Source organism: Lithobates pipiens, unplaced genomic scaffold (genome assembly GCF_037356315.1).
Source record: "Lithobates pipiens isolate NorthernLeopardFrog02 unplaced genomic scaffold, aLitPip1_a1.2 Scaffold_28, whole genome shotgun sequence".
Taxonomy (NCBI): Eukaryota; Metazoa; Chordata; class Amphibia; order Anura; family Ranidae; genus Lithobates; species Lithobates pipiens.
Genome location: NW_027507789.1, coordinates 2,860,774 through 2,880,254, shown reverse-complemented (window position 1 = coordinate 2,880,254; position 19,481 = coordinate 2,860,774). Strand labels below are relative to the sequence as shown.

The window sequence follows — 19,481 nt, the reverse complement described above, 5'->3', positions numbered from 1 at the left end:
TCTCATAGTGATGAGTGAGTATGAACAGCATGTAATACACCATTTAATCATCATTTTTTATGATGTGGGTTTTGTGACACTTTAACCACTTACCGACTGGGCTATTTCGTCCAGTTCCAGGTTGTCCAGTTGATGTCCTCCCAGAACCCCGCCCCTGGGATGCGCATTGGGCATGCTCACTGATCATCAGTGCAGCACCATCAGTGTCTATCAATGCCCATCAGTAGAGCCTCATCTGTGCCCATCAGTGCCTCCTCATCAATGCCACCAATACAACCTCATAAGTGCCCATCAATGCAATCTATCAGTGCTCATCAATGCAACCTCATTATTGCCCATCAGAGCAGCCTCATTAGTGCTCATCAGAGCAGCCTCATTAGTGCTCATCAGTGCAGCCTCTTTAGTGCCCATCAATGCAGCCTCATTAGTGCCCATTGGTGCAGCCTTATCAGCACACATAAGTGAACAAGAAAAATTACTTATTTTTAAAAACGGACTCCTCCCATGTACAGAAGTATCACAGGCTCCTCCCATGTGCAGAAGTATCACAGGCTCCTCCCATGTGCAGAAGTATCACATGCTCCTCCCATGTGCAGAATTATCACAGGCTCCTCCCATGTGCAGAAGTATCACAGGCTCCTCCCATGTGCAGAAGTATCACAGGCTCCTCCCATGTGCAGAAGTATCACAGGCTCCTCCCATGTGCAGAAGTATCACAGGCTCCTCCCATGTACAGAAGTATCACAGGCTCCTCCCATGTACAGAAGGATAACAGGCTCCTCCCATGTACAGAAGGATCACAGGCTCCTCCCACGTACAGAAGGATCACAGGCTCCTCCCACGTACAGAAGTATCACAGGCTCCTCCCATGTGCAGAAGTATCACAGGCTCCTCCCATGTGCAGAAGTATCACAGGCTCCTCCCATGTACAGAAGTATCACAGGCTCCTCCCATGTACAGAAGGATCACAGGCTCCTCCCACGTACAGAAGGATCACAGGCTCCTCCCACGTACATAAGGATCACAGGCTCCTCCCACGTACATAAGGATCACAGGCTCCTCCCACGTACATAAGGATCACAGGCTCCTCCCATGTACATAAGTGCGTGGGAGGAGTCTATGATACTTATGTACATGGGATTGTTTCATTTGTAATAAATTTGCAAAGTTTTCAGACAATCTTCTCTCAGGTTGTCATTATGGGATGTTTGTAGAATTTTGAGGTAAATAATGAATTTAATCAATTTTGGAATGAAGCTGTAAGATAACAAAATGTGGAAAAAGTGAAGCGCTGTGAATACTTTCTGTATCTGCTTGGTGGTCGGCTTTAAAGAATCCTCTCAGTAAGACTTTGTTATAATCGTTTAATTATTCTGTCTGTTGTGCTGATTGGCCGCCTCTAAATATCTTCCGTGCTGCTCCATGCGTCTGGCCTGGTCTCCCGTCTGATCAGGACTGATGATTAGAGAAGTTGGCATTGCCCAGAGCCAAGACTCGTTGCCGGTCTCTGGACACAAGCCCGGCACAGCCGGGGTATCGCTGGGACACAGACGCAGAAATCGCAGGAAAAGTGCGCGGTTAGCTGACCCGCAGGCCTCTCTGCCCGCAGTGACAGATTTCGGCAGCTGTCTCCTGACGGCCCCTGGCAGAGGCAGAGCCTCTTCTCTGTGTCGGGGGTTGGGTAACACAATGAACTGCATGTTTTCATCAATTTAGGAGACATCATTCGGGCCAAAGGAGATCATTGGGTAGTGACCATTTCAAACGAAATTTCAAAGGATACTTTGTTATTTGCAAAGCAGTAGAAAAGCACCAAACCGCACATGAAATCCTCCCTTTGGCCTCCCCTTCAGTCTTGCACAGTTGTACCTTTCCTGGACTGAAATGTAGAGATCCACCAATGTATCATCTGAAGATAGGGATATCTGCGTTCTGCTGATAGAGGAAAAAAAAAAAGGCTGATGCGTTTTGTCTCTTGCCACATCGCCTGCCACCAGACGCATTTTGTCCCTTGCCACATCGCCTGCCACCAGACGCATTTTGTCCCTTGCCACATCGCCTGCCACCAGACGCATTTTGTCCCTTGCCACGTCGCCCGCCACCAGACGCATTTTGTCCCTTGCCCTGTCGCCTGCCACCCGATGCGTTTTGTCCCTTGCCACGTCACCTTCCACCAGACGCATTTTGTCCCTTGCCACGTCGCCCGCCACCAGACGCATTTTGTCCCTTGCCCTGTCGCCTGCCACCCGATGCGTTTTGTCCCTTGCCACGTCGCCTGCCACCAAACGCATTTTGTCCCTTGCCACGTCGCCCGCCACCAGACGCATTTTGTCCCTTGCCACATCGCCTGCCACCAGACGCATTTTGTCCCTTGCCACGTCGCCCGCCACCAGACGCATTTTGTCCCTTGCCACGTCGCCTGCCATCAGATGCGTTTTGTCCCTTGCCACGTCACCTTCCACCAGACACATTTTGTCCCTTGCCACGTCGCCTGCCACCAGACGCATTTTGTCCCTTGCCACGTCGCCTGCCATCAGATGCGGTTTGTCCCTTGCCACGTCACCTGCCACCAGACGCATTTTGTCCCTTGCCACGTCGCCCGCCACCAGACGCATTTTGTCCCTTGCCACATCGCCTGCCACCAGACGCATTTTGTCCCTTGCCACGTCGCCCGCCACCAGACGCATTTTGTCCCTTGCCACGTCGCCTGCCATCAGATGCGTTTTGTCCCTTGCCACGTCACCTTTCACCAGACGCATTTTGTCCCTTGCCCTGTCGCCTGCCACCCGATGCGTTTTGTCCCTTGCCACGTCACCTTCCACCAGACGCATTTTGTCCCTTGCCACGTCGCCTGCCACCAGACGCATTTTGTCCCTTGCCACGTCGCCCGCCACCAGACGCATTTTGTCCCTTGCCACATCGCCTGCCACCAGACGCATTTTGTCCCTTGCCACGTCGCCCGCCACCAGACGCATTTTGTCCCTTGCCACGTCGCCTGCCATCAGATGCGTTTTGTCCCTTGCCACGTCACCTTCCACCAGACGCATTTTGTCCCTTGCCACGTCGCCTGCCACCAGACGCATTTTGTCCCTTGCCACGTCGCCCGCCACCAGACGCATTTTGTCCCTTGCCACGTCGCCCGCCACCAGACGCATTTTGTCCCTTGCCACATCGCCCGCCACCAGACGCATTATTTTGTCCCTTGCCACATCGCCTGCCACCAGACGCATTTTGTCCCTTGCCACGTCGCCTGCCACCAGACGCGTTTTGTCCCTTGCCATGTCGCCTGCCACCCGATGCGTTTTGTCCCTTGCCACTTTGCCTGTCACCAGATGTGTCAGCACATAAAGATTGTCACTGCAGTAGTTGCAGCGCAGGCGTACGCATTAGTTCAGAGGCAAGCCTGTAGTAGTGGGTTATTGTTGGTTGGTTGGGGATCAAATACTTCCTTAAATCCCTGAACTGCAACTTCATTTGTATTGTGTTTTTTTTCTGGAGTTTTGGTTGATCTTCTGTCTCTATCATATAAAATTCACCTCTGATAACAATGATAGGCCCTTCATTTCTATGTAAGTGGGCAAAACTTACACAATCTGCAGGGGAGACGATCGTTATCCCCTCCCCCGTATATACTGTATGTGGTCCATGCATATTTAGCTGCTTGGTTGGATCTGTCCATTAAACTGCAGAATTTCCAGCGGCAGAAATGCAGCGCCGCCCGTCGGTACGGACGCCGAGTCTATTTCTGACTCTTGAGTAGAAAAGGTCAGATTCGGTCAGTAAAACAATTCGCTGTCACCATTTCCCGTCTTGAGGAAGAGATGTCAGCGCACTGAGCGTCTCGCTGTCACCTCGGCTGACAAGCGGCATTTGGTGGCAGCGGAGAGAGGAGGCGGCAGCGGCGTGAGATTCGTACTTCTTTCCTGTCATAGCCTAGATGACCCGCTGTCCTGACAGCAGCCGGAGTCCCCGGGGGCTGCGATGAGAGCATCTGCAAGGAGCGCTCATCTCATCGGATACGGAGATTCATGATTAGGATCTGGTTGTCCCCGACCCCGAGCTCCACTTCAACTCATAGGAAAGACATCGGAACATTCCTGTCATGTGATCACAGCGCTCCTCTAAAAAACCTTTTTTTTCCTCCAATACTTTATTTTTAAAGCATCACACAGTACAGAAATGATTTATAACGCAAATGGAAAATTTTTGCTATTCCTGAAATACTCGGCTCCTTCCTCTATAACTCTCCTCTCCTGAAATATTCTGCACTGCTGGAGGACTCTGCTCCTTCCTCTATAACTCTCCTCTCCTGAAATACTCTGCACTGCTGGAGGACTCTTCTCCTTCCTCTATAACACTCCTCTCCTGAAATACTCTGCTCTGCTGGAGGACTCTGCTCCTTCCTCTATAACTCTTTTCTCCTGAAATACTCTGCACTGCTGGAGGACTCTTCTCCTTCCTCTATAACACTCCTCTCCTGAAATATTCTGCACTGCTGGATGACTCTGCTCCTTCCTCTATAACTCTCCTCTCCTGAAATACTCTGCACTGCTGGAGGACTCTGCTCCTTCCTCTATAACTCTCCTCTCCTGAAATACTCTGCACTGCTGGAGGACTCAGCTCCTTCCTCTATAACTCTCCTCTCCTGAAATACTCTGCACTGCTGGAGGACTCTGCTCCTTCCTCTATAACTCTCCTGTCCTGAAATACTCTGCTCTGCTGGAGGACTCTGCTCCTTCCTCTATAACTCTCCTCTCCTGAAATACTCTGCACTGCTGGAGGACTCTGCTCTTTCCTCTATAACTCTCCTGTCCTGAAATACTCTGCACTGCTGGAGGACTCTGCTCCTTCCTCTATAACTCTTTTCTCCTGAAATACTCTGCACTGCTGGAGGACTCTTCTCCTTCCTCTATAACACTCCTCTCCTGAAATATTCTGCACTGCTGGATGACTCTGCTCCTTCCTCTATAACTCTCCTCTCCTGAAATACTCTGCACTGCTGGAGGACTCTGCTCCTTCCTCTATAACTCTCCTCTCCTGAAATACTCTGCTGGAGGACTCTGCTCCTTCCTCTATAACTCTCCTCTCCTGAAATACTCTGCACTGCCCAAGGACTCTGCTCCTTCCTCTATAACTCTCCTCTCCTGAAATATTCTGCACTGCTGGAGGACTCTGCTCCTTCCTCTATAACTCTCCTCTCCTGAAATACTCTGCACTGCTGGAGGACTCTTCTCCTTCCTCTATAACACTCCTCTCCTGAAATACTCTGCTCTGCTGGAGGACTCTGCTCCTTCCTCTATAACTCTTTTCTCCTGAAATACTCTGCACTGCTGGAGGACTCTTCTCCTTCCTCTATAACACTCCTCTCCTGAAATATTCTGCACTGCTGGATGACTCTGCTCCTTCCTCTATAACTCTCCTCTCCTGAAATACTCTGCACTGCTGGAGGACTCTGCTCCTTCCTCTATAACTCTCCTCTCCTGAAATACTCTGCACTGCTGGAGGACTCAGCTCCTTCCTCTATAACTCTCCTCTCCTGAAATACTCTGCACTGCTGGAGGACTCTGCTCCTTCCTCTATAACTCTTCTCTTCTGAAATACTCTGCTCTGCTGGAGGACTCTGCTCCTTCCTCTATAACTCTCCTCTCCTGAAATGCTCTGGACTGCTGGAGGACTCTGCTCCTTCCTCTATAACTCTCCTCTCCTGAAATACTCTGCACTGCTGGAGGACTCTTCTCCTTCCTCTATAACACTCCTCTCCTGAAATACTCTGCTCTGCTGGAGGACTCTGCTCCTTCCTCTATAACTCTTTTCTCCTGAAATACTCTGCACTGCTGGAGGACTCTTCTCCTTCCTCTATAACACTCCTCTCCTGAAATATTCTGCACTGCTGGATGACTCTGCTCCTTCCTCTATAACTCTCCTCTCCTGAAATACTCTGCACTGCTGGAGGACTCTGCTCCTTCCTCTATAACTCTCCTCCCCTGAAATACTCTGCACTGCTGGAGGACTCAGCTCCTTCCTCTATAACTCTCCTCTCCTGAAATACTCTGCACTGCTGGAGGACTCTGCTCCTTCCTCTATAACTCTTCTCTTCTGAAATACTCTGCTCTGCTGGAGGACTCTGCTCCTTCCTCTATAACTCTCCTCTCCTGAAATGCTCTGGACTGCTGGAGGACTCTGCTCCTTCCTCTATAACTCTCCTCTCCTGAAATGCTCTGGACTGCTGGAGGACTCTGCTCCTTCCTCTATAACTCTTCTCTTCTGAAATACTCTGCTCTGCTGGAGGACTCTGCTCCTTCCTCTATAACTCTCCTCTCCTGAAATACTCTGCACTGCTGGTGGGCTCTGCTCTTTCCTCTATAACTCTCCTGTCCTGAAATACTCTGCACTGCTGGAGGACTCTGCTCCTTCCTCTTTAACTCTCCTCTCTTGAAATACTCTGCTCTGCTGGAGGACTCTGCTCCTTCCTCTATAACTCTTCTCTTCTGAAATACTCTGCTCTGCTGGAGGACTCTGCTCCTTCCTCTATAACTCTCCTCTCCTGAAATACTCTGCACTGCTGGTGGGCTCTGCTCTTTCCTCTATAACTCTCCTGTCCTGAAATACTCTGCACTGCTGGAGGACTCTGCTCCTTCCTCTTTAACTCTCCTCTCTTGAAATACTCTGCACTGCTGGAGGACTCTGCTCCTTCCTCTATAACTCTCCTCTCCTGAAATACTCTGCACTGCTGGAGGACTCTGCTCCTTCCTCTATAACTCTCCTCTCCTGAAATACTCTGCACTGCTGGAGGACTCAGCTCCTTCCTCTATAACTCTCCTCTCCTGAAATACTCTGCACTGCTGGAGGACTCTGCTCCTTCCTCTATAACTCTTCTCTTCTGAAATACTCTGCTCTGCTGGAGGACTCTGCTCCTTCCTCTATAACTCTCCTCTCCTGAAATGCTCTGGACTGCTGGAGGACTCTGCTCCTTCCTCTATAACTCTCCTCTCCTGAAATACTCTGCACTGCTGGAGGACTCTTCTCCTTCCTCTATAACACTCCTCTCCTGAAATACTCTGCTCTGCTGGAGGACTCTGCTCCTTCCTCTATAACTCTTTTCTCCTGAAATACTCTGCACTGCTGGAGGACTCTTCTCCTTCCTCTATAACACTCCTCTCCTGAAATATTCTGCACTGCTGGATGACTCTGCTCCTTCCTCTATAACTCTCCTCTCCTGAAATACTCTGCACTGCTGGAGGACTCTGCTCCTTCCTCTATAACTCTCCTCCCCTGAAATACTCTGCACTGCTGGAGGACTCTGCTCCTTCCTCTATAACTCTCCTCCCCTGAAATACTCTGCTGGAGGACTCTGCTCCTTCCTCTATAACTCTCCTCTCCTGAAATACTCTGCACTGCTGGAGGACTCTGCTCCTTCCTCTATAACTCTTCTCTTCTGAAATACTCTGCTCTGCTGGAGGACTCTGCTCCTTCCTCTATAACTCTCCTCTCCTGAAATGCTCTGGACTGCTGGAGGACTCTGCTCCTTCCTCTATAACTCTCCTCTCCTGAAATGCTCTGGACTGCTGGAGGACTCTGCTCCTTCCTCTATAACTCTTCTCTTCTGAAATACTCTGCTCTGCTGGAGGACTCTGCTCCTTCCTCTATAACTCTCCTCTCCTGAAATACTCTGCACTGCTGGAGGACTCTGCTCCTTTCTCTATAACTCTTCTCTCCTGAAATACTCTGCTGAAGGACTCTGCTCTTTCCTCTATAACTCTCCTGTCCTGAAATACTCTGCACTGCTGGAGGACTCTGCTCCTTCCTCTTTAACTCTCCTCTCTTGAAATACTCTGCACTGTCACTGGCTGGGAAGGGGTTAACAGGGGCAAGCAAAGAGTTAACTGTGTGCCTAACAATGTGCTTCCTCCCTGTGGGAGGTGCTTGCACTAGGGGAAGGCATGGATCTGTGCTCCTGCTTGATCACTACCTTCCCTACTGACAGAACGATGGTCGGCCTTGTTTACATAGGCCGATCGCCATTCTGCTCCTTTCCCAAACAATCGGTGGCTTCCAATGGCCATTGAGTCTGCCGGACCCTCTGCTTGGGTCTCGCTGTGTCCAGGGAGTGCACGCCCCGGACCCTGGAAGTGTACTAGGTACGTGACCCGGCACAAAGCGGACGCCCTGCCGCAGTAAATGTGTGTGGTGTGGCCTCTAAGCGGTTAAAGTAGCGCAGTGCTAAATAGAAAAAAAAAAAAAAAACATGCCTAGTCACGAAGGGGGTAAAGACGCATTGGCACCTTCAAATGATTAGAACAATTTGCTCATCCTTCCACTTTTTCCGTTGCCTCTCCCGCTGGTATGAAAAAAGACGAAACCCGTCAGGACGTTCTTCAAGGAGATGTTTTCATTTCCTGAATGTAAAATCGTTTCCTATCACAGGATGGACAGCGGCGCTTCATCGGGGGGGGGGTGGGGAGGCCTAGCCTTTTGCTCCTCCAGGTCGATCGCTCATCATTTTCTCTCTATAGGGCCTTTCGTTGCGATGGCGCACTCGGCAGAAACGAGGTCGCTGTCCACTTGAAAGAAAATTGGCACCCCCCCCCCCACCCCCTCCACCCCACCCCCGCCCCCTACTAATGAAAAGCAAATAGTTTTCAAAGCAATCTCTACTTGGCGACCCGCAAAAATGGGAAGATCGATGGCGGCTGACCCTAGAGCCGCGATGGAGGTGAGGGCAGAGGCAATTACGTGTGGACGGTGCTGGCCCAGCGCGGTAGATGGAGGTCGATTGTCAGTACATCACTTAAATGGCTGGAAAGATCGAATCTCTGCGGAGACCGGGGGGGTTCAAATTATAACCCTCCGACATTGGACATGCCGATGCGTTTTGGTGTCAGATATAGAGCCCACTTGACTTTGGGATTATTATGTACACTTTGTAGAGAATCGAATGAACTTGTCATCTGAGTTCAGCATAGGGGACGATCCTGACAGTCATACTAATAGCTGTTGGGGGGGGGAGGGGGGGGCAGGGGAGGGGGGGAGGGGAGGGGAGGGGGGGTCTGCTTCTTGGTCATGCAAGTAAACAGAAGTATAAAAGCTGAAATGAAGGAAAACGGCGGAATACCCAATTAAATTACATGTATAGGAGCGTGCCTGGTCTGCTAGAAGGTTTGCAGTGCCTTGAAAAAGTATTCATACCCCTTGAAATTCCCCACATTTTATCATTTTACAACCAAAAACATAAATGTATTTTATTGGGATTTTCTGTGATGGACCAACACAAAGTGGCTCATAATTGTGAAGAGGAAGGAAAATGATAAATGATACAAATAAATATGTGAAAAGTGTGGGGGAGGGGCATTTGTATGGCGCCCCCCAGAGTCAATACTTTGTAGAACCCCCTTTCTCTACAAGTCTTTTTGGGGGTGTCTCTACCAGCTTTGCCCATCTAGAGAGGACATTTCTGCCCATTCTTCATTGTAAAATATCACAAGCTCTGTCAGATTGGATGGAGAGCGTCTGTGATCAGCAATTTTCAAGTCTGGCCACAGATTCTCAATGGGATTTAGGTCTGGACTGTGACTGGGCCATTCTAACACATGAATATGCTTTGATGTAAACCATTCCATTGTAGCTCTGGCTGGATGTTTCGGGTCGTTGTCCTGCTGGAAGGGGAACCTCCGCCCCGGTCTCAAGTCCTTTGCCGACTCTAACAGGTTTTCTTCTAAGATTGTCCTGTATTTGTCTCCATCCATCTTCCCATCAACTCTGACCAGCTTCCCTGTCCCTGCTGAAGAAAACCATCCCCACCACATGATGCTGCCACCACCATGTCTCACGGTGGGGATGGTGTGTTCGGGGGGATGGGCGGTGTTAGTTTCCCCCACACATAGCGTTTGGCTTTTTAGGCCAAAGCGTTTTTTGTGACTCGGCACTGCGTCGCTTTAACTGACAATTGTGCGGTTGTGCAACATGGCTCCCAAACAAATTTGATATCCTTTTTTTTTCCCCCACAAATGGTGGTATTTGATCACATCTATGGTTTTTATTTTTTGTGCTATAAACAAAACAATGCGACAATTTTGAAAAAGACACTTTGTTTTTTACTTTTTGCTATGATAAATATCCCCAAAAAATATGTTAAAAAAAATCATTGTTTTCCTCAGTTTAGGCCGATACGTATTCTTCTACATATTTTTGGTAAAAAAAAATTACAATAAGCGTTTATTGATTGGTTTGTGCAAAAGTTAAAGCCTCTACAAAATAAGGGATAGTTTTATGGCATTTTTATTATTTATTTCTTTTTTTTACTAGTAATGGCGACGATCAGCGATTTCTTTTTATTTATTTTTTTATTATTTTTATTTTATTTTTTATCGTGACTGCGACATTATGGTGGACACATAGGTCACTTTTGGAGCTATTTTGGGACCATTCACATTTATACAGCGATTAGTGCGATTAAAAATGGCAATGGAGGGATTAACCAGGAGGGAGCGCTGCAGGGGTTAAGTGTGTCCTAGGGAGTGATTCTAACTGTGGGGGGCTGTGTGCGACAGGTCACTGATCAGCGCGCTCCCGATTTACAGGGAGCGGTGATCAAGGACACTGTCACTAGGCAGAACGGGGAGATGCTTGTTTACATTAGCATCTCCCCGTTCTTCCTCTCCATGAGATGATTGCGGGTATCCCCGCGGACATCAAGTCTGAAGGACCCGCGGTCAGACTCACGGAGCTGGCGGTGGACACGTGCGCCTGCTATCCAAGCCTCGCGAGATCATGTACAATAACGTGATTTCGCGCAAGCAGAGCCAACCTGCCTCGGTAAAACTGCGGTGGCTGGTCCGCAAGCAGTTAAAAAAAATAAAAATGATCGTCTTTACTGTTTATGGCAGAGATCTGCGATTTTTAGTGGGGCTGCAACATTGCGGCAGACAAATCTGAAAAATGACACTTTTTGGGGACCAGTGACATTGCTATAAAATACACTGATCAATGTAAAAATGACACTGGCAGGGAAGGGGTTAACACTAGGGGGGAGATCAAGGGGTTAAGTGTGTTCCCTAGGTGTGTTCTAACTTTGGGGGGGATGGGCTGCCAGGGACATGACAGAGATTGCTGTTCCCGATTACTATCATGTCATTAGGCAGAACGGGTAATCGCCTTGTTTACATAGGCAAGCTGTACACTCGCTACTTTCCATTGTAGACAAGTGTCCTTTCTTCAGTGTTGTCACATGAAAAGATAGAAGAAAAGATTTACACAAATGTGACTGAGGGGGTGTACTTACTTTTGTGAGATCCTGTGTTTATGATACGCAGTGCGTTGGCAGTCTAAATACCATTACGTTTGGAATTACGTCTCCTTGGAGGGTAATGTAATCTTTAGGAAAGTTTCATCAGTTTAGCCCGAAAGCCCCCCGGATTGGTTTGTTAGGGGAGTGTTGCCATTATTGCCACATTTTCTGCAAGTTACATAATTAAGTCTTTTGGTATTGAGCGCCCAATCAGAGCGGCTTCGTGTTTTCTGTAGGACAATTTTAGTAACGAAGACAAACTTCTGGTTGTCGGACCCGATTCCTGAACATCTCCACCGCTCGTTATTCTTTATAACATTGATTTGAAAAGTAGAGTTTCCTCTCTCCGTCTCCGTGATTCACTCTAAGTGCATCGTTAGCAGTTAAAGACACTAATTAGCCATTGATTGCTGCGGTTACCCCGCTGGATAGAAGGTGCCTACGTTTGTCGAAGTGCTCATGTCTTTTATAAAGTGTGGAGCTTCTTAAAAATAACTTTTTACTTTCCATTAACCTGTCAGAATAGGCAACCTTATTATTATTATTATCAATAACAGCCAAGATGTCTCCGTGTCAGAAATACAGAGGAAAAATGATTTGGGGGCGATTATTTCAGATGAAGAATGAGCAACCTGTATGGCCAGGCAGTGGGGAAAATCAATAATGTTCTGGAGTGCATCACTAGAGGGGTCACCAGCGGGAGGAAGGAGGTCCTGATTCCCCTATATAGATCTTTATATCACTAGAGGGGTCACCAGCGGGAGGAAGGAGGTCCTGATTCCCCTATATAGATCTGTATATCACTAGAGGGGTCACCAGCAGGAGGAAGGAGGTCCCGATTCCCCTATATAGATCTTTATATCACTAGAGGGGTCACCAGCAGGAGGAAGGAGGTCCTGATTCCCCTATATAGATCTGTATATCACTAGAGGGGTCACCAGCAGGAGGAAGGAGGTCCTGATTCCTCTATATAGATCTTTATATCACTAAAGGGATCACCAGCAGGAGGAAGGAGGTCCTGATTCCTCTATATAGATCTTTATATCACTAGAGGGGTCACCACCAGGAGGAAGGAGGTCCTGATTCCTCTATATAGATCTTTATATCACTAGAGGGGTCACCAGCAGGAGGAAGGAGGTCCTGATTCCTCTATATAGATCTTTATATCACTAGAGGGATCACCACCAGGAGGAAGGAGGTCCTGATTCCTCTATATAGATCTTTATATCACTAGAGGGGTCACCACCAGGAGGAAGGAGGTCCTGATTCCTCTATATAGATCTTTATATCACTAGAGGGGTCACCAGCAGGAGGAAGGAGGTCCTGATTCCTCTATATAGATCTTTATATCACTAGAGGGGTCACCACCAGGAGGAAGGAGGTCCTGATTCCTCTATATAGATCTTTATATCACTAGAGGGGTCACCAGCGGGAGGAAGGAGGTCCTGATTCCTCTATATAGATCTTTATATCACTAGAGGGGTCACCGGCGGGAGGAAGGAGGTCCTGATTCCTCTATATAGATCTTTATATCACTAGAGGGGTCACCAGCAGGAGGAAGGAGGTCCTGATTCCTCTATATAGATCTTTATATCACTAGAGGGGTCACCGGCGGGAGGAAGGAGGTCCTGATTCCTCTATATAGATCTTTATATCACTAGAGGGGTCACCAGCGGGAGGAAGGAGGTCCTGATTCCTCTATATAGATCTTTATATCACTAGAGGGGTCACCGGCGGGAGGAAGGAGGTCCTGATTCCTCTATATAGATCTTTATATCACTAGAGGGGTCACCAGCGGGAGGAAGGAGGTCCTGATTCCTCTATATAGATCTTTATATCACTAGAGGGGTCACCAGCAGGAGGAAGGAGGTCCTGATTCCACTATATAGATCTTTATATTACTAGAGGGATCACCAGCGGGAGGAAGGAGGTCCTGATTCCTCTATATAGATCTTTATATCACTAGAGGGGTCACCAGCAGGAGGAAGGAGGTCCTGATTCCTCTATATAGATCTTTATATCACTAGAGGGGTCACCAGCAGGAGGAAGGAGGTCCTGATTCCTCTATATAGATCTTTATATCACTAGAGGGATCACCAGCGGGAGGAAGGAGGTCCTGATTCCTCTATATAGATCTTTATATCACTAGAGGGGTCACCAGGAGGAGGAAGGAGGTCCTGATTCCTCTATATAGATCTTTATATCACTAGAGGGGTCACCAGCGGGAGGAAGGAGGTCCTGATTCCTCTATATAGATCTTTATATCACTAGAGGGGTCACCGGCGGGAGGAAGGAGGTCCTGATTCCTCTATATAGATCTTTATATCACTAGAGGGGTCACCAGCAGGAGGAAGGAGGTCCTGATTCCTCTATATAGATCTTTATATCACTAGAGGGGTCACCGGCGGGAGGAAGGAGGTCCTGATTCCACTATATAGATCTTTATATCACTAGAGGGGTCACCAGCGGGAGGAAGGAGGTCCTGATTCCTCTATATAGATCTTTATATCACTAGAGGGGTCACCGGCGGGAGGAAGGAGGTCCTGATTCCTCTATATAGATCTTTATATCACTAGAGGGGTCACCAGAGGGAGGAAGGAGGTCCTAATTCCTCTATATAGATCTTTATATCACTAGAGGGATCACCGGCAGGAGGAAGGAGGTCCTGATTCCTCTCTATAGATCTTTATATTACTAGAGGGATCACCAGCAGGAGGAAGGAGGTCCTGATTCCACTATATAGATCTTTATATTACTAGAGGGGTTACCAGCAGGAGGAAGGAGGTTCCGATTCCACTATATAGATCTTTATATTACTAGAGGGATCACCAGCAGGAGGAAGGAGGTCCTGATTCCTCTATATAGATCTTTATATCACTAGAGGGGTCACCAGCGGGAGGAAGGAGGTCCTGATTCCTCTATATAGATCTTTATATCACTAGAGGGGTCACCAGCGGGAGGAAGGAGGTCCTCATTCCTCTATATAGATCTTTATATCACTAGAGGGGTCACCAGCGGGAGGAAGGAGGTCCTGATTCCTCTATATAGATCTTTATATCACTAGAGGGGTCACCAGTAGGAGGAAGGAGGTCCCGATTCCTCTATATAGATCTTTATATCACTAGAGGGGTCACCAGCAGGAGGAAGGAGGTCCCGATTCCTCTATATAGATCTTTATATCACTAGAGGGGTCACCGGCAGGAGGAAGGAGGTCCTGATTCCTCTATATAGATCTTTATATCACTAGAGGGGTCACCAGGAGGAAGGAGGTCCTGATTCCTCTATATAGATCTTTATATCACTAGAGGGGTCACCAGCAGGAGGAAGGAGGTCCCGATTCCTCTATATAGATCTTTATATCACTAGAGGGGTCACCAGCAGGAGGAAGGAGGTCCCGATTCCTCTATATAGATCTTTATATCACTAGAGGGGTCACCAGCAGGAGGAAGGAGGTCCTGATTCCTCTATATAGATCTTTATATCACTAGAGGGGTCACCAGCAGGAGGAAGGAGGTCCTGATTCCTCTATATAGATCTTTATGGGTTGCTGGATAATCATGAGTTTATATCTTGGAGAACTAAACTCCGTTTTGCTTTTTATCTTGAATTCCGTGATTCAATCAATACGTATCTATCTGCAGGTTACATACGGCTCTTTTGACTACACCTCCTTACTCTACCTGTCTGACTACTACCAAGATTTCAATGGCGGCAGATTCATATTTATAGATGAGAAGACAAACAGCACAGTGGAACCCAGAACAGGTAAGACTTGGATTTCTCTTTGCAACATCACCTAAATCTGTGGCAGTAGTGGGGGGGGGGGGGGGTGTTGTAGCTTTGAAAGGTCCCCGGACTGCCTGCTCCTTGGCAGTGGATCCTGGAGGGTGGATCAGTCGCTATCTCAGTCTAAACAGCAGCTTGTGGGCTCAGTGGGCTGTTCTGGAGTGGGGTGTTAGAGGTACTGTAACGGCCTGCACTCATAACAGCGTGACGTCATCCTGTAGTCCAGTGGTCATCAACCCTGTCCTCAGGGCCCACTAACAGGCCAGGTTTTATGTATTACCTTGGGGGAGATACAGACTAGAATACGGCAATCACTGAGCAGCAAATTATATCACCTGTGATGTATTTCAGTTATCTTGCAAACCTGGCCTGTTAGTGGGCCCTGAGGACAGGGGTGATGACCACTGCTGTAGTCTATTGCAGGAGAGGCAATGCTGCTGCTGCATTAAGACCCCTTTCCCACTGAGGCGTTTTTCAGGTGCTTTTGGAGTAAAAATAGCACCTGTAAAGCCCCAGAAATACGCCTCTCATGCCTCCCCAGTGTGAGAGCTGAAGTACTTTCACACTGGAGCGGTGCCCTTGCAGGACGTTAGAAAAAGTCCTGTGTACTGTGGCATACTGAAGCAGAGCATGATCCCCCTCCCTTCAGAGACTGGGCCGCAGGGCAGTATTCCAACATGATAACCACCCCAAACACACCTCCAACACCACCACTGCCTTGCTAAAGAAGCTGAGGGTAAAGGTGATGGACTGGCCAAGCATGTCTCCAGACCTAAACCCTATTGATCATCTGTGGGACATCCTCAAACGGAAGGTGGAGGAGCGCAAGGTTTCCAACATCCACCAGCTCTGTGATGTCATCATGGAGGAGGGGAAGAGGACTCCAGTGGTGACCTGTGAAGCTCTGCTGACCTCCATGCCCAAGAGGGTGAAGGCAGTGCTGGAAAATAATGGCGGCCACACAAAATATTGAGACTTTGGGCCCAATTTGGACATTTTCACTCAGGGGGTGTACTAACTTTTGTTGCCAGCGGTTTAGACATTAATGGCTGTGTGTTGAGTTATTTTGAGGGGACAGGAAATTTACACTGTTATACAAGCTGTACACTCACTACTTTACATTGTAGACAAGTGTCATTTCTTCAGTCTTGTCACATGAAAAGAATAAAATATTTACAAAAAAATGTGAGGGGTGTACTTACTTTTGTGAGATACTGTAGTGTATATCATAGTGAGGGTTACTCTCTTTTTTTTTTTATTACTTTACGTCCACCTGCAAACTCCTCCATTATATTATCATACTTGAAAACCTCATGTACAGCGTATATCCATCCACTTTTATTGTTACTTGTTTGTGATAATTTCTGATAATTAAATATTCAAACCAGCCATTTTTTTTTATTTTTTATTTTTTTAATTTCGCACCATTTTCAAAACACAATTATCTCTTAAAGTTCAAATTTAATTACACTGCATATTTCCTAATTAAATAAAATTTTGTTTTAATTACCGCGGACTCCGCAGAGAGTGTTTGTGTCGGTGTCATGTATACTTTATTCATTCCTCACCCCCCCCCCCCCCCCCCCTTTTTGGCTATTAAGGGACGTAGCTATTAATGTAATGGCTCAAATTACGGCCTTTTATTTATCGACCCTTTCAAAAGAGCTCCGCCGAGAAATATTCGGGAATTGAGGCGCGCGGCTTTTTGTGCAGTTGCACGCATTAAAAACTCGCTCTGTCACGTTCTGTCATCGAACGGATCTTTTACTGTAATGGACTACAGGATTGTCACCTAATAAGTGCGCCGTACCCAGCTGCTGTCATTCACCTGTTATTACATTCGAGGCCTTCTGCCGCATTCACCGCAGCCGTCTGTTACTGGTAAATGCTCAAAGGTGGAGGGATTAACACGATAAGGAACCAGCGAACACTTGTGTGTTTATTGTTACTATCTGACGCACGTTCTGCACCTGCCTGAGACCTAATTGTGCGATTTAAAGAGCCACGACGCCAAAAATGAAGCTGGAAAGTCACACCACTTATGCGCAAATTTGATCAACGTTTTTGAGGACGTGAGAACCACCTACTGCATTGCTATATGTATGTGTATATCTATCCAATGTTAACGCTACAGAATAAAAAGATATTTTAGACAATTGTGGATTTTCAGTTTTATGGTGAAGGCTCTTTTCTGTTCTAGCGTGACTTCCCCCTGTGTACAAAGCCATCTACATAAAGACATGGTTTGACCAGTTTTGGTGTGGGGGAATTTTAATGTCCTACACAGAGCCCTGACATCAACCCTACTGAACACCTTTGGGATGAGTTGAAAGGCCAGTGGAGATCCAGGTCTTCTCTTCCAACATCAATATCTGGCTTCAACCCTACTGAACACCGTTGGGAAAGGCCAATGGTGATCCATGTCTTCTCTTCCAACATCAATATCTGACTTCAACCCTATTGAACACCGTTGGGAAAGGCCAATGGTGATCCATGTCTTCTCTTCCAACATCAATATCTGACTTCAACCCTGCTGAACACCGTTGGGAAAGGCCAATGGTGATCCATGTCTTCTCTTCCAACATCAATATCTGACTTCAACCCTGCTGAACACCGTTGGGAAAGGCCAATGGTGATCCATGTCTTCTCTTCCAACATCAACACCTGACCTCAACCCTACTGAACACTGTTGGGAAAGGCCAATGGTGATCCATGTCTTCTCTTCCAACATCAATACCTGACCTCAACCCTACTGAACACCGTTGGGAAAGGCCAATGGTGATCCATGTCTTCTCTTCCAACATCAATACCTGGCTTCAACCCTACTGAACACCGTTGGGAAAGGCCAATGGTGATCCATGTCTTCTCTTCCAACATCAATATCTGACTTCAACCCTACTGAACACCGTTGGGAAAGGCCAATGGTGATCCATGTCTTCTCTTCCAACATCAATAGCTGACTTCAACCCTACTGAACACCGTTGGGAAAGGCCAATGGTGATCCATGTCTTCTCTTCCAACATCAATACCTGACCTCAACCCTACTGAACACCGTTGGGAAAGGCCAATGGTGATCCATGTCCTCTCTTCCAACATCAATACCTGACCTCAACCCTACTGAACACCGTTGGGAAAGGCCAATGGTGATCCATGTCTTCTCTTACAACATCAATACCTGACCTCAACCCTACTGAACACCGTTTGGGAAAGACCAATGGTGATCCATATCTTCTCTTCCAACATCAATACCTGACTTCAACCCTACTGAACACCGTTGGGAAAGGCCAATGGTGATCCAGGTCTTCTCTTCCAACATCAACACCTGACCTCAACCCTACTGAACACTGTTGGGAAAGGCCAATGGTGATCCATGTCTTCTCTTACAACATCAATACCTGACCTGAACCCTACTGAACACCGTTGGGAAAGGCCAATGGTGATCCATGTCTTCTCTTCCAACATCAATACCTGACCTGAACCCTACTGAACACCGTTGGGAAAGGCCAATGGTGATCCATGTCTTCTCTTCCAACATCAATACCTGACCTCAACCCTTCTGAACACCTTTGCGATGAATTGAAAGGCCAGGGGAAATCCAGGTGTTTTTCAGGGGTTGGACTTGCCCCCTTAGGTCCAGTGAAGGGAACTCTTAAGGCGTCAGCATACCAAGACATTTTGGGCCATTTCATGCTCCCAACTTTGTGGGAACAGTTTAGGGATGGCCCCTTCCTGTTCCAACATGACTGACTACCAAAAAAAGCTAGTAGTGTGTACCAGGCATTAGTTGTAGGGCACTCTGTAAGTAGCAGACCTTGTGAGACTTGCCCCTTCTCTTTCTCTGCAAATTAACTCTGTTATGAGGGGTGTGGCTGTTACTCAGCTCTGCGACCGCAGAACATAGAGGATGGGGGAGGGAGCAGGGAACAGGATAAGTCTGTTTTTTGGCATTTCCAATACAAAATCAGTCACAAATGATAACATACCGGGGTACAGGACTATAAAGAGATCTTAGAGTGCAACTGGACTTTAAAACCCAACTCCGGGAAATCTGAAAATCCTTCCTTTTGCAGTGGAACTGCACCCACAGTGCAAGGGTTATCTGCTTCTTTTGTCTTTTGCTGCCCCGATCCTCCAATCCCCTGGCAGACGGTGCTCCCCCCCATGCTGTGGTAGGGGACAGCTCCTTGGTATGGACTCTGCATCAGTCTTGATGATGTAAGGACCTGAGACCGCTGAGGCAGGGAGGAGAGGACACTGCAGGGACCGGTCTAACAATGCAGTAGGTAACTCTCGCAGTAAAAGTAAACGTTTTGCCTGAATTTTCTGCTTCCCATTCTACTTGTATTGAAATGGATAAGATACCATTGACCCCCGTTTGTGTTCTGATATTCTCAGTGTCTCTTGCATTATT

General features: G+C 47.6%; 1 protein-coding gene across 1 annotated transcript in view; it reads left to right on the top strand.

Annotated features, from left to right (window-relative positions):
• Nucleotides 1-19,481, top strand: part of OGFOD3 (2-oxoglutarate and iron dependent oxygenase domain containing 3) — a 133,241-nt gene that overhangs the window by 82,826 nt on the left and 30,934 nt on the right. The window contains exon 8 of the mRNA XM_077458559.1: nt 14,926-15,049. Within this exon, the coding sequence (XP_077314685.1) occupies nt 14,926-15,049 (124 nt within the window). The remainder of the gene's footprint in view (nt 1-14,925; nt 15,050-19,481) is intronic.